Source organism: Phocoena sinus, chromosome 11, assembly GCF_008692025.1.
Source record: "Phocoena sinus isolate mPhoSin1 chromosome 11, mPhoSin1.pri, whole genome shotgun sequence".
NCBI classification, from domain to species: Eukaryota; Metazoa; Chordata; class Mammalia; order Artiodactyla; family Phocoenidae; genus Phocoena; species Phocoena sinus.
Window position 1 is genome coordinate 37525285 of NC_045773.1, and position 14348 is coordinate 37539632.

Consider the following 14348-nt stretch of genomic DNA (forward strand, 5'->3'; position numbering starts at 1 on the left):
ATAAATTAGGATTTGGGATTAACAGATACACACTACTATATATAAAATAGATTTAAAAAAAACAAGTACAGCACAGGGAACTACATCCAATATCTTATAAAAAAAGAATATATATAAATATATATAACTGAATCACTTTGCTGTACACCTGAAACATTGTAAATCTACTATACTTCAATCAAAAAATTAAGGGGCACATGAAGTCATCTGTTTGCTGACAAACTCTCAGGCAATGTTTGGGCAGCTGCCCACAAAGGCCAGTATTTGGAAGCAGCAAAAGGAACAGCTATACCATGACTCTTCCATAAGGGTGCTCTGTCAATGGCAGTCCTTGACAGTATTTAAATTCACATGTGACTCTAAATTGGGTTAGAGAATCTAAGGATTTATTCTGCGAATACCGTTATTTTTTTTTTCATTCAAAATGTAACTGAATCTATGTGCTATAGTGTTTTCAAAAGTCAAATAGTTTAAAAGTGTTTTTGTTGCTGTTGGTGGTGAAACCTTCTTTTATCAAGATACCATAAACCATCAGTGGGCTTCATGTCTTTTCCCAAGTTATACTATATTTGTTAAGAATACAAGCTTTTTGGGGACTTCTCTGGTGGCACAGTGGTTAAGAATCTGCCTGCCAATGCAGGGGACACGGGTTTGAGCCCTGGTCCAGGAAGATCCCACATGCCGCGGAGCAACTAAGCCTGTGTGCCACAACTACCAAGCCTGCACTCTAAAGCCCATGAGCCACAACTACTGAGCCCGCAGGCCTAGAGCCCGTGCTCCGCAACAAGAGAAGCCACCGCAATGAGAAGCACTGCTCGCCACAACTAGAGAAAGCCCGTGCGCAGCAACGAAGACCCAAAGCAGCCAGAAAAATTATTTTTTAAAAAGGAAAAAAAAATTTTTTTTAAATTGTAAAGCATTTTGGCCCACCTTGGATGTTGTAAATTTACCATTACCATAGAGTGAAGTGATGGAAATGAGGACAAGTTCTATTTAACAACCTTGGCTTGCCTCTGACAACAGTCAGAGAGTACATTGCTCCCAAAGAGGAATCCTGTGAGAGCAAAAGCAAATAAGTAGCTTTATATTTGTATCTTCTTGTCTTTCATCAGTGATGAAAAATTATCAGCCATTATCTCCTGGTGTATATCTTCTCCTTTTTTTTCTTTTCTCTTTGTCTGTGATTCTAATTAGATGTTTATTACCCTCTCTCATTCTATCCTCCATGTTCCTTAATTTCTCTTTCATATTTTTCATCTCCTTTTTATCTCTTTGCAACATTCTGGATAGTTACACTCATTTATTCAACAAACACTTATTGAGCACTTATTAGGTGACAAGCACTGTTCCAGGCACTTGAGTACCTTAGTGAACAAAATACATCCCTCTCTGTCCAGGAAACACAAAATGAGGAAACAGATAAAAAGTGATAAGCACAATAAATGACTAAACTATGTAGAATGTAGAAGGTGATAAATGTCATTAAAAAACAAACAGGAGAGTAATTTCTTCTTCTTCTTTTTTTTTTTTTTTTTTTTTTTTTTTTTTATGCGTTACGCGGGCCTCTCACTGTTGCGGCCTCTCCCGTTGCGGAGGACAGGCTCCGGACGCGCAGGCTCAGCGGCCATGGCTCACGGGCCCAGCCGCTCCGCGGCATGCGGGATCCTCCCAGACCGGGGCACGAACCCGCGTCCCCTGCATCGGCAGGCGGACTCTCAACCACTGCGCCACCAGGGAAGCCCTCTTCTTTTTTTTTAACTTCAAAAAAAGACAATTTTATTTGCCTATAATGTTATTATGGATTGTCTTAGAAAATTCTGTTTCAGAGCATAAGTGGGGCAAATCTGCATAATGCTTGTCATACTTGTTATGTGATGATACAGAAAATACATATACATTTTAGTAAGTCTTGCATTTATATTAGGTGAACACTTGCTAGGAAAATTCACATCTCCCAGCATTTCTTTTTTTAAAACCACTTTATTGAGGTACAATTGACAAATAAAAAGCTATATATATTTAATGTATACAACTGGATGAATTTGGAGATAAATATACACCTCTGAACCCATCACCACAATGTTATGTCTAAGTCATAAACATATTCATCATCTCCAAAAGTTTCTTCCCATTCTATTATTATCTTCATCTACTTATAGTGTGAAATGAGAATACTTAACAAAAGATCTAAACTCTTAGCAAATTTTTAAGTGTGCAATACAGTATTGCTAACTGTAGGCACCATGCCATATAGTACATCTCTAGAATTTATTCACCTGCTATAACTGAAAGTTTGTACTACCCTTAACTAATACCTCCCCATCTTCCCCTCTCCCTAGGCTCCAGCAACGATCATTTTACTCTCTCCTCCTTTGAGTCTGACTATTTTAGATTCCTCATATAAGTGGTATTATGTATTATTTGTCCTTCTATGTCTGGCTTGTTTCATGAAGCACAATACCCTCAAAGTTCACCCATCTTGTTGCAAATGGCAGTTTCCCTCTTTTTAAAGGCTAAACAATATCCCATTTTATGTATATGCTACATTTTATTTATGCGTTCACTCACCAATAGACACTGAGGTTGCTTCCTTGTTTGGCTGTTGTAAATAATGCTGCAGTGAACATGGGACTGCAGCTATCTCTTTGAGATCCTGATTTCAATTCCTTTGGATATATTCCCAGAAGTGGGATTGCTGGATCATATGATACATCTATGTTCTTTTTTTTTTTGAGGAGCCTCCATACTGTTTTCCATAGTGGCTGCATCAGTTTACATTACCAACAGTGTACGCATGGACATATATACACTACCAAACATGAGGTAGATAGCTAGTGGGAAGCAGCCGCATAGCACAGGGAGATCAGCTCGGTGCTTTGTGACCACCTAGAGGGGTGGGATAGGGAGGGTGGGAGGGAGACTCAAGAAGGAGGAAATATGGGGATATAGGTATATGTATAGCTGATTCACTTTGTTGTAAAGCAGAAACTAACACACCATTATAAAGCAATTATACTCCAATAAAGACGTAAAAAAAAAAGTTTCCTTTTCTCCACATACTCCCCAACATTTATCTTTTTTAAAAAATTAGATAAATTTGACGTGATACATTTTATAAACTTAAGGTATACAGTGTGTTACTTTGATACATTTATATATTGTAATATGATTACCACTGAAGAAATATTTAGCATATTATATCATTATGGTGCAATATTATTGTCCTTTATTAATTATACTGTGTTTAAATCCCCATGGCTTATTTACTACTTCTTATAAGTTCATACCCTTAAACACCACCAATTTTATTCCCCACCCCTGCTCCTCCATCTCCTGGTAACCACCATTTTACTCTGTTTTTTCACAGGTTTGACTTTTTTAGATTCCACATACAAGTGATATAATACTTTCTCTGTCTGACTTAATTCACTTAGCATAATGTGCTCAAGTTTCATCCTTATTGTTGAAAATGGCAGGATATTCTCCTTTCTCATGGCTGAATAATATTCCATTGTGTATATACAACACATCTTTTTATCCATTCATCTACTGATAGGTATTGGGGTTGTTTCCATACCTTGACTACTGTAAATAATGCTGTGATAAACATGGGTATGCATATATCTTATCAAAATCCCACTTTTTTAAAAATTAACTTTTATTGAAAAAATCCCACTTTTATTTCCTTTGAGTATATACCCAGAAGTGGAATTGCTGGATCATATGGTAGATCTATTTTTAATTTTTGAGGAACCTCTATATTGTTTTCCATAGTGGCTGGATTAATTTACATTTCCACCAACAGTATTTATGGGTTCCCTTTTCACCACATCCTTGAGCCATTCTAACAGGTGGGAGATGCTATCTCATTTTGGTTTTTATTTGCTTCTCCCTGAGGATTAATGATGTTGAGCATTGTTTCATGTGCCTCTTGGCCACTTTGATGCCCTCTTTGGAAAAATGTCTGTTAGTTCTCCTGCCAGTTATAAAATTGGATTGTTTGTTTTTATGTTATTAAATTTTATTTGTTCTCTATATATTTTGGGTATTAACTCCTTATCTGATTTGGATATTATTTTGGTTTGCAAAAATTTTCTCCCATTTCATAGGCTGCCTTCATTTTGTTGATTGTTTCCTTTGCTGTTCAGAATGAAGTGTTTTAGTTTGATGTAATCTCACTTGTCTATTTTTGCTTTTGTTGTTTATGCTTTCAGTGTTGTAGCCAAAAAATCATTGTCAAGGCCAATGTCAATAAACGTTTTTCCTGTGTTTTCTTCTAGGAGTTTTATGGTTTCAGGTCTTACATTAAGTCTTTAATCTATTTTGAGTTGATTTTTGTGTACAGTGTAAGGGTAAAATTTCACTCTTTTGCATATGGATATCCAGCTTTCCCAACACCATTTATTGCAGACACTATCCTTTCCTCATTGTGTATTCTTGGCACCTTTGTCAAAGATCAGTTGACTGGACATGTGTGGGTTTATTTCTGGGCTCTCTGTGCTGTTCCATAGGTCTACGTGTCTGTTTTTGTGCCAGTACCATCCTATTTTAATTACTGTAGCTCTGTAATATATTTTAAAATAAAAAAGTGTATACCTTCAGCTTTGTTCAATTGTGTTTTCTCCTTTACTGGCATTTTTTCCCCAATCTTAAATGAACTCTTTTTTTTCCTCACTAGGCACTGTGCCCCTTCTTAGGTTGTAGCAAGGGTCAGATGCAACAAATTGCTTTTTTAATGAACTCTTATATTACCTGACAGCATGCTGCATGTTAGGTGCATAAAATGTTTTCCTAATGACTGAAATATTCCCTGTGTTTTGCCCTCTGCTCTTCTCACATGCTATTTAAATAGGTTTGGATAGCTTTGTTTCTGCACACAGGAACTATCCCTAAGAAAATTCTTATCTTCATCTGTGACACCTTACCTGCATCCCAGATGCCCCCACTATATGGCATGTGGTTTGTATAGCTATCACTTCAAACTCAACATAGCCCAAAATGAACTCTACATTTCTTTCACTTGGCTGGATTCAATAATTATAGTACCACTCTCCTTGCCGCCAAGGTAGAAAAACATTGAGTTACATGTTTTAAAAAGAGAGAGAGAGAAAAGAGATAAGAGGAATAACTAAGTTTGTTGCTATACCTAGTTGACTACTCATTCATTCAATAAGTAACTTCAGTACCTACCAAATGCTAATATTCTCTTAGGTTCAAGGGATTTGCTAGTGGATAAAATAAAAAAATTTCTGTTCTCATATAAAATAGGTAAATAACAATGACCCACTATATAGCACAGGGAACTATACTCAACATCTTATAATAACCTATAATGGAAAAGAATCTAAAAAGGAATATATACGTGTGTTTAACTGAATCACTTTGCTGTACACTCGAAACTAAAAAAATATTGTAAATGAACTATACTTCAATTAAAAAAATAAAGAAAAAAGAGAAAAATACCTCTGTTCTCACGGTGCTTGCAGCCCAGTGATGAGACACAGACAATAAAAAAGGTAAATAATTAAACTATTTAGTACGCTAGATGGTAATAAATGCTTGGGAAATATAAAGCAAGGAAAGGATTGAGAGTATGCATGTGTATGTGGGAGATGATAGTAATGATGGTTTCAGTTCTAGACAGGGTGGCCAGGAAAAGCCTGAGAGGGTGATATTTGAGGAAAAACCTGAAGAAGGTCAGGATGCAAGCACCATGAGGCTATCCAGGAGACAGCATGTGCAAAGAAAGGCCCTAAGGTAGGAACACGTGTTATGATTTTAGGGCATAGCAAGGAGGTCATTGTAAAGTAGAGTGATCAAGGCGGGAAATGATAGGAAATTAAATTATAGAGGTGATGAGTCTGGGACCACATCTTATATGGTAAGATGCCCTTTCTTCTCTAATCTTAGTACTAGTCCCCTTATCCTGAGGCCTTATCAACTCATATCTGCAACAGCTCCTAACTCATCTCATCCATTTTCCAGTTTAACCTATATATTGCCACTGGGATAATCCCAAATCACCATGTTCAACATGGCAGTCCCCCATTCAAGGATTGAGAACAGTTTATCTAATACATCAAGTCTCAATCAGTCTACAGGGTTTTCAGGGCTATCTCCAACCTATTCAATCTTGTATTCGTACTTGTTTTCTGACCATTTACTGAGCTCTTTCTTTGTTCAAGGAGCTATGAACAAAGAAGGGTAAGAAACAGATTCAAGACTTCGAGTTTACTGTCAACATAAACTTTTTCCTAGCTCTAATAGCCTCTTCCAATTTCCTGCACACATGCATTCATGTCTTTATTATTTCTAACTCAAGCTTTTGCTTTTGCTACTTTTCATACTTGAATATCTCCTCTTCTTGAACTTACAATAAAATCCAAAATCTTTCTATGACTGTAAGGCCCCGCATAATCTGGTCCCTGACTATCTCTTCTTGTGACTGCCTCTTGTGATATCCTTCCCTTCCCTCACTCACTATATTCCCCCAGCAATGACTACCTCCCAGTTTTCTGAATGTACAAAGTTTTTCCCTGCATCTAGACCTTCTTCTGCCTAGATCATGTTATCCACTCTTCTTTTCTTACTCATACTTTAAGCCTTAGTTTGGATGCCATAAGAGCTCCCTTCCCTGCACTCCAATCTACATGAGGTTTCACAGCACGCTGCATGATTTTCCTTTATAGCACTTATGACAATTTTTAAACTATGTGCTTATTCATGTGATCATGTGTCTAATGGTCTCTCTACTAGAAACAGTTAGTTTCTCTACTAGATCATAAGCTCCAGGAAGACAAGCAGATCTCTCTCTTGCTCACCTCAGTGTCCCTAGCACCTAACGCAATACTTGGTAGATGCTTAATAAATATCTGTTGAACAAATGAGTTAATACCTTATCTGGATCCTGGGCACTGTTTTTCAACTACTTTCATTTTCTCCAAGAGCCCTTGAGGTCTTCTCAGTCTCTCAATGACCCTTTTCTTCCCTGACTTCTTTTCCTCTTAAAAAAAATAGTTCTTCAAATGTTGAATTCAAAACCCTGGTGACAACTGATCCAGCTCACCATGACAGGATAAGTCATCTCTCCCAGTATATCATTGCAAAGCTGACTGTATTTCTTTCCCAAACCATACAATTTAATCCTAAATATGAAGCAAAGTCTGAAATGTAACTGATTAGAAAAAATATATAAAACAACCAGGATTTGGACAGGACTTCTCATTTTTTTCAGCTTGAAAAGCTCTATACAATTTCTATCTTAATAGATTGTATTTTTTGTTTGTTTTTCCCTGAAGTTTTTTTAAAAGATTTTTTGTTTTTGATGTGGACCATTTTGAAAGTCTTTGCTGAGTTTGTTACAATGCTGCTTCTGTTTTATGTTCTGGTTTTTTGTTTGCGAGGCGTGTGGGATCTTAGCTCCCCAACCAGGGATCAAACCTGCACCCCCTGCATTGGAAGGCAAAGTCTTAACCACTGGACCTCCAGGGAAGTCCCTCCTTGACTTTTTTTTTTTTAAATACATCTTTATTGGAGTATAATTGCTTCACAATACTGTGTTAATGTTGCACAACAAAGCGAATGAGCCATATGCATACACATGTCCCCATATCCCCTCCCTCTTGAGCCTCCCTCCCATCCTCTCTATCCCACCCTTTTAGGTCATGGCAAAGCACCGAGCCAATCTCCCTGTGCTATGCTGCTGCTTCCCATCAGCCAAATATTTTACATTCACCTCCCTGACTTCTTATTGTGCTTAAAGTCTTGCCACATGTCAGTAAGACATCTGCCCATCTTACTTTTCCACTCAGCTTGTTTGGTACTTAAAATTGGGAATAACATGTTTCACATCTTTTAGGAATTCTGTAATACCCTGTTCAGACCTCCTCAGGAGCAGGGACATTTCTTTTTTTAACTCTAAATCCCTAGCAGGTATTGCAGGGGCCCACAAACAAGAAACCTTCAGCAAATGCTTGCTAAACTGTTCAATTAAATGAAAATTTCTTGATTCACAGGAGACTGACTGGTACTTATTTGATAGATGGATTTATTCATTCATTCACTCAATAACTATTTATTTAATGCTCCAATATCCAAAGTCCTGTGATTAGCACTGGGGAGAAAATGGTACAAAAAACACACGAGGAAGCTCCCATTCCAGTGGGGGAAATCTATATGCATGTGTATAATTACAGTATAATATCTGGTAATGGGATAAAGCTAGGTACAGGGTGACATAATGTGCACAATGAAGCCCCAGGGCTGATTCTACTCATAAATAGAATGAGGAAGGTTTCATAAAGTTGAGTTGTAAAGAATGAACAGGAGTTTACCAAGCCAACAAAGGTAGAGAGGCATGAAAGAGCAAGGCATGTTTAGAAAAAGCCAAATAAGTCATCAGGAGTAAAATAGGATGCATGAAATAAGGTTAGAGAAACAGGCAGAATTATATCATGCTGGGCCTTTTTTTGCCATGCTAAGTAACAAGGGCTTTTAGCCTAAGTGGGAGCTGACATTAACAGTTTGTATTTTTAAAAGAGAAGTATGGTGGTGGTGTGGAAGATAAATCAGGGTAGGAAGACAGATTCAGGGAGTCTACATTTGGGGAGAAATGTGAAGGATCTGGGGTGACAGTGAGGATAAAGTGAGGGTAGTGATTTGATTGGCATTAGGAGATAAAAGTTAATAAGATATAGTGATTAACTGAGAAGGGATGGAGATAGAGAGGGAGGAGACTAAGAGGACTCCTAAGTTTCTGATATGGATCTCTGAGCAAATGCCTTTCACTTGATTTAAGGAGGAAGTATATGTGTGAGGATAGAAAATGAATGCAGGTTAGAAATGTTGATGGATGTCTGAAGGACATCTAAGGGCATATGTCTGGCAGAAAAAAGGAAATGAGGACCTGAAGCTCAGGGGAGAGGTCTTAATTAGAGGTTTAGATTTCAAGGCTAAGTATTTATGATTCTGTTTGGAATGATGAAATGAAACAAAAAAATAGAGCTACCAAGGCCCTGCCACCTGCTGCTTCTGCCCTCCAGCAGATCATCTAATACTCATCAGTCAAAATATATCAGAATGCATGATGTGGTTGGCAATTTGTCATTCACTTTAGCCCTTCTAGGTTTGCCTGTGGAATCAGCAATAAGACTTAGAGTAGAGAAATAGCTGGTCTTCTCTTTAGTTTGCTCCCCCGCTCACATGTGTTCTTTGGCACAGAGGTTGAGTGTGTCCTGGCAATACTGAACACTAGACTAGCACCATTTGATTGGAGGCCAGACTACAAATATTTGACTGGAAAAATAGTCACTCAAGGAGTTATCTTGAGGAGAAGAAACAATTAAACCGATTGCTCTGTATCTATTCTCTGTGCACCTGATGTAATACATCTCCCTAATCTTTTGTGACTTCTGACAACTGCTTCAAAAAAGTAATATGTGATCAATTTGATAATTAATCATAATGAAAGCATAATTATCTGATAATACCAGCTCAATGACCTGAAATTTTTAAGGGCTTACACACTACACAAATCCTAATGGAAAGAAGAAAGAACATTTATTGGTTAAACCTATGTCTAAAATTCTACTTGTTAGTTCACTCTTAAAACTAAAGAAAGTGTACATTTTCAACTAAGAATCTTACAGTTTTATTATGTGAAGGTTGTATAGTTCTCTAATATGTAGGGATTTTAAATGACCTAATCATTTCCAGCAACTCTATAAAAATTTTTTTTTACATTTCTTCTTTTAAAATGTTTTATTGTTTCTTGAGACTAAATTATAAACAGTAAGTCCAAAGATAAACAACTGCATGGACTGATGATCCTGCATGAATTACAAACCAGAGCAATGGGGTGCCTGTACTGGGCTTGCATCTTCTCTGTGCATTAAGTCCGATAAAGAATGTACTGGGCACAGGCACTGTGTGTGGTGCTAGGATCATGGAGAGAGGAGACATAGTCCCTGGCACTCAGAGATGACAATACAGTGTGCTCTGGTTTTCAAACTGTAACCCATGTACTTTCAGAGGTTCCACAGGGTACTTACTAGGTAGGGGCAGGGACATTGTGAGATTCCTGTTATTTCCCCTTTCATCAGCAGAGTAGTTCTATTTTATCTGTTTCATTTATTGAACTTTCTTATAAAATTTAGCTTGAAGAAAAAGGACTCTTCCACACACAAATGTAAATAAGAAAGTTTACAAACCTCTGGTCTAGTAGAAAAACAAGAGCAGTCAGAATCTACATCCATGCAGCCCTGGCCTATAGTCTTGCCTATGTGCAGCAGCTGTAGTTGCCTTCACCACCACAGCTTTCCTAGAAGCACATACTGTGAGCCACTGGTGACAAGGAAAACCCACATGCCCTCATCAGTGAGTATATCATTTTACTCCTATGCCAAAGTGAAGCACACTGCTTTAATTTGGCGGGGGGCAGGGTGGGATAGTCAAGACTAGAGGCATTGTGGAACATATAAATTAACTGCTTTCTTTTTGTACTCTGTTATAATTTCCATTTAAAATCTTCCCACATGTAGCACGCAATTAGAAAAGTAAATTTCAAATCTTAAGTAAAACAACAACAACGACCCATAAAGCAGTCTTAACACAGAAAGTTCCCATGCAACATAAAAGTATCCCAAGATTTATTTTCTCTCTGCCCCACCTGGAAGATAATCACAGGGAAAAGTCAGGGCTCCCTAAAATTCCAAGTTGGCTACAAAGGTCTTCTCACCCTTTTAGAGCCTTGCTGACATCTAGAGGAAGAGAAGCCTAGAATGGCTCCTTGATTTCTCCCTACCTTTCAAGAGGAAAAACACTACTGCAGTTGCTCATGCTTAAGGGTCTCATTGCTCTGTTAAGACACACAGTCTACAGCATGTCAGCCCCTTTCTGTGGCTTCTCCTCCAATCCAAGTCAAAGAGGAATGATAGAGTCAGGCCAACTTTCCCTTTTGTCCAGAATATGCTCTTCCTTTTACGGGGCTAGGCGGACAATGAGGGCCGGGGCTGCCCTCAAACAGGACAACATTAGCCTATTTCCTTGTGAGCCCTCTCCATCCCACATGCAGGAAAGCAGAGCCCAGGGCTTCCTGCATTCAAGAGCTGGGTCGCTTTGCTGAATTTGCTTTGTTCTATGTTTCTCCTATGTGTTTCCTCTGGCATTGAATAGACGCATCCTTTGCTTTCCCTGAGGTGGTGATGGCCAAGATTGAGTTTGAGCTTCCATGTGGAAATAGGCACAGGGACAAAAGAGGCCATATGTGACTTCAGGGTACACTGGGATTTGAAGCAAAACTCTCAGCTAAATAAGAGGAGGTTACTTTATCTTGTTTTGCCTCCTCTGTGCATCTATCTTCTCTGAAGTCCAGAGGTGCCTATGATCTAGGACACACCATTCTAATACAGAGTCTCAACCTCACCAGAGCTTCTAATAACTTTTACCTGATCTGCTTGCCTTCTCTCATATCATATAAGGAAAAGAAGACATCGGTATCTTCCCCAATGGTATTGTAGGTGAAACTCTTCAGACTGAGAAAGAAGTGATGTGGCACTGGTATCCGACAGGTTTCCCCATGTCGTGGGCGCATTGTGTCTACCTAATGAGGAAGGCAAAAAACAGTGATTGCTAATATTTTAGTTATTCATTATATTGATCATAAGTAAAATTAAAACTAAATGACTAACTCTTCTCATACTGCTGAAGGGAGAGAAAGGGAGATTGAAAGTGTTTTCTTTGCTAGTAGCAGATGTTGCGTCAATATGCTTGATTTGAGGTAGGCAAATATGCAGCTGGGAAAAGTAAACAGAGTGAAGGAGATATGGGAACAGTAATTCCAACTTATAAGTGAACTCAAAATCTCCACCAGGTCACAAACATCTAAATTCTCCAGAGAACCATTTTCAAAGTCACTTCTTGAAGATGCTGTCATGACCCTGATGCATTTCGTTTATACTGTTAGATAGTAATAGTTACCATTCTAAATACCATTTTTATTTTCTCAGACTGATTCATTTTAGTCTCTCAGTCTACTTTGTTTCAACCGTGCTTGTGTAAATTTGCACAGAGGAGTGGAGAGTAGCCAAGTCCGCTTGGAGGTCAGGGCTCCTTAGGTCACAATCAAGAAGTCAGTGGTAAAAATAAATAAATAAAAACAAAAGACTATCAAAAAGAAAAAAAAGAAGTCAGTAATTTCTTGGTGCATCCCTATTTTATAATCGTGTAAAAGAAAGAACTGAGGGAAAAGAGAGGGAGGCCTGGTTAAGTTGCTTACCTGAGATGTGCTTTGCTGTACACTCTGCCGGCTAGATAAATGCTATGGAAAGAAAGAAAAACTCAATCAATTGGGAAGGAAACTAACTTTTATCAGGAACCTTCTATATGCTAGGCATTCTGATATATATTTTACATATATGATCTCATTTAATTCTAATAACCTTGTTAGACAAATGTTATTTGTATTTGACAGAGCCAGCTAAGGTTTAGTGTAAGGAAGTGAAATGCTGAAGGTCCCACACGGCAAGAAGGTGGCAAAGTCTGGATTCAAACCCAGGCCTTTCTAGCTTAGAGTACCAGCCAAGTCACAGGTGGGTGCTTGCTACTGGATTTTTGTTTTGCCACTGTCCTCTCCACACAATGTATCACATCCTGCACTGCGTGACACAGCTTCCTCAGGCTCTCCACACTGGAGAAGGTATAGCCTTTAACCACAAGTGGCTCCTTCCCAAACATCTCTCCATGCTGTTCCTTTGCTGCTGGCTAAAGTTAGAAGAAGCAGATTCCAATCCCAGCTGCATGCAGATGGGTTGTGAAACTCCAGACAAATTGTTTACTCTCTCCAAGGGACATTTTCCCTCAACTATAAAAATGAAATAAAAGTTTTTGTTGTCTTCCTCACAAGGTTAATGCAAGGTTCAAATAACATAATGGGAAGCAGCAAGATATAGTAGTTAGGGACCTAAGTGCAAAATTTAAAATTTTGACTCACACTTTCCTCATCTGTAAAGTGAGGATAACATTTCATGCTGAACCTCATAGGGTTTGTTTTTTTTTTAAACATCTTTATTGGGGTATAATTGCTTTACAATGGTGTGTTAGTTTCTGCTTTACAACAAAGTGAATCAGCTATACATATACATATGTTCCTCATAGGGTTTTGTGCAGATTAACTCAGCATAGTACACACTGTAAGTGGTTGATCATTGTTATCTATAATTAGTATTCTTCTTATTATTGCTGTTCTATTTTTATAATTAGTTATTAAAGAAAAGTCAGTCACATTTAGAAGTAAACCCCGGCCAGGAAGAAAGGTGTGTTCACCATTCTTCAAGTCCCTGGTCTTAGGAGACTTGAAAATGAGAGTTTCTATCCTGCCTCCTTTTGGCCCCTACAGGTTGTGAGACAGCTCTCATTTGGTGAACTGTTCCACATCACATGGCTAAGACAACTGGTTGCTGAATAGAATGGTTTCATTCTTTTAACAAGTATACACATTTAACCCTAAATAAAACTGAAGTACAATTAAATATTAATTTAAATGCATCTCACTAGCTATATTAGTTAATTATTAAATATTCATGTGCATTATTAGCTATATTGGCTAATTATTATTGACTATTAATGTTCATCCATGGGAATATATGTTCCCACGATACATATTAAATATAATTAAAACAAGTCTCCACCAGCTGGGGAAATCATCACATAGAAGGCTTATATACAACAGAAAACTTCATAAATAAAATAGTTCACACACAAAAAAAAGCTTTAAAAAAATCAGGCTTTCAAAAAATAAAAAGCAAGCTTTCTATGGTTTACTGACCTATATCCCACTGGAAAGGTTACTGGCCTACAACTCTTTCCATTGTTTTATTTTTAGGGTCTACACTAAGGCATTCTTCTCAAGTGAATTTACTAACTCTTAAAAATGACTACCAATCATAAACATTAATGTTCAATTATAACTATATATGGGAGTTTACAGCTAATTTCAGTGTAAATTATCCTGGATGACAATAACAGACATCATTCTAGACTTCAGAGGCATCAAATTTGGGGAGAACTTGGGACCTCCCTGCTGGCGCAGTGGTTACGAATCTGCATGGCAATGCAGCGGACACGGGTTCGATCCCTGGTCCGGGAAGATCCCACATTCTGCAGAGCAACTAAGCCTGTGTGCCACAACTACTGAGCCTGTGCTCTAGAGCCCGAGAGCCACAACTACTGAGCCAGCATGCTGCAACTACTGAAGCCCGTGCGCCTAGAGCCCATGTTCTGCAACAAGAGAAGCCACCACAATGAGAAGCCCGTGCACCACAAAGAAGAGTAGCCCCTGCTTGCTGCAACTA

The 14348-nt window shown here is 38.2% G+C and overlaps 1 protein-coding gene across 8 annotated transcripts in view; it reads right to left on the minus strand.

Annotated features, from left to right (window-relative positions):
• The window catches only part of DOCK3 (dedicator of cytokinesis 3), a 421452-nt gene that overhangs the window by 174152 nt on the left and 232952 nt on the right, over positions 1–14348 (minus strand). For all 8 annotated transcript variants that reach the window (XM_032648825.1, XM_032648824.1, XM_032648821.1 and 5 more), the window contains 2 exons: positions 12275–12316; positions 11445–11599 (listed from right to left, as the gene is read on the minus strand). In XM_032648825.1, coding sequence (XP_032504716.1) covers positions 11445–11599; positions 12275–12316 — 197 coding nt within the window. The remainder of the gene's footprint in view (positions 1–11444; positions 11600–12274; positions 12317–14348) is intronic.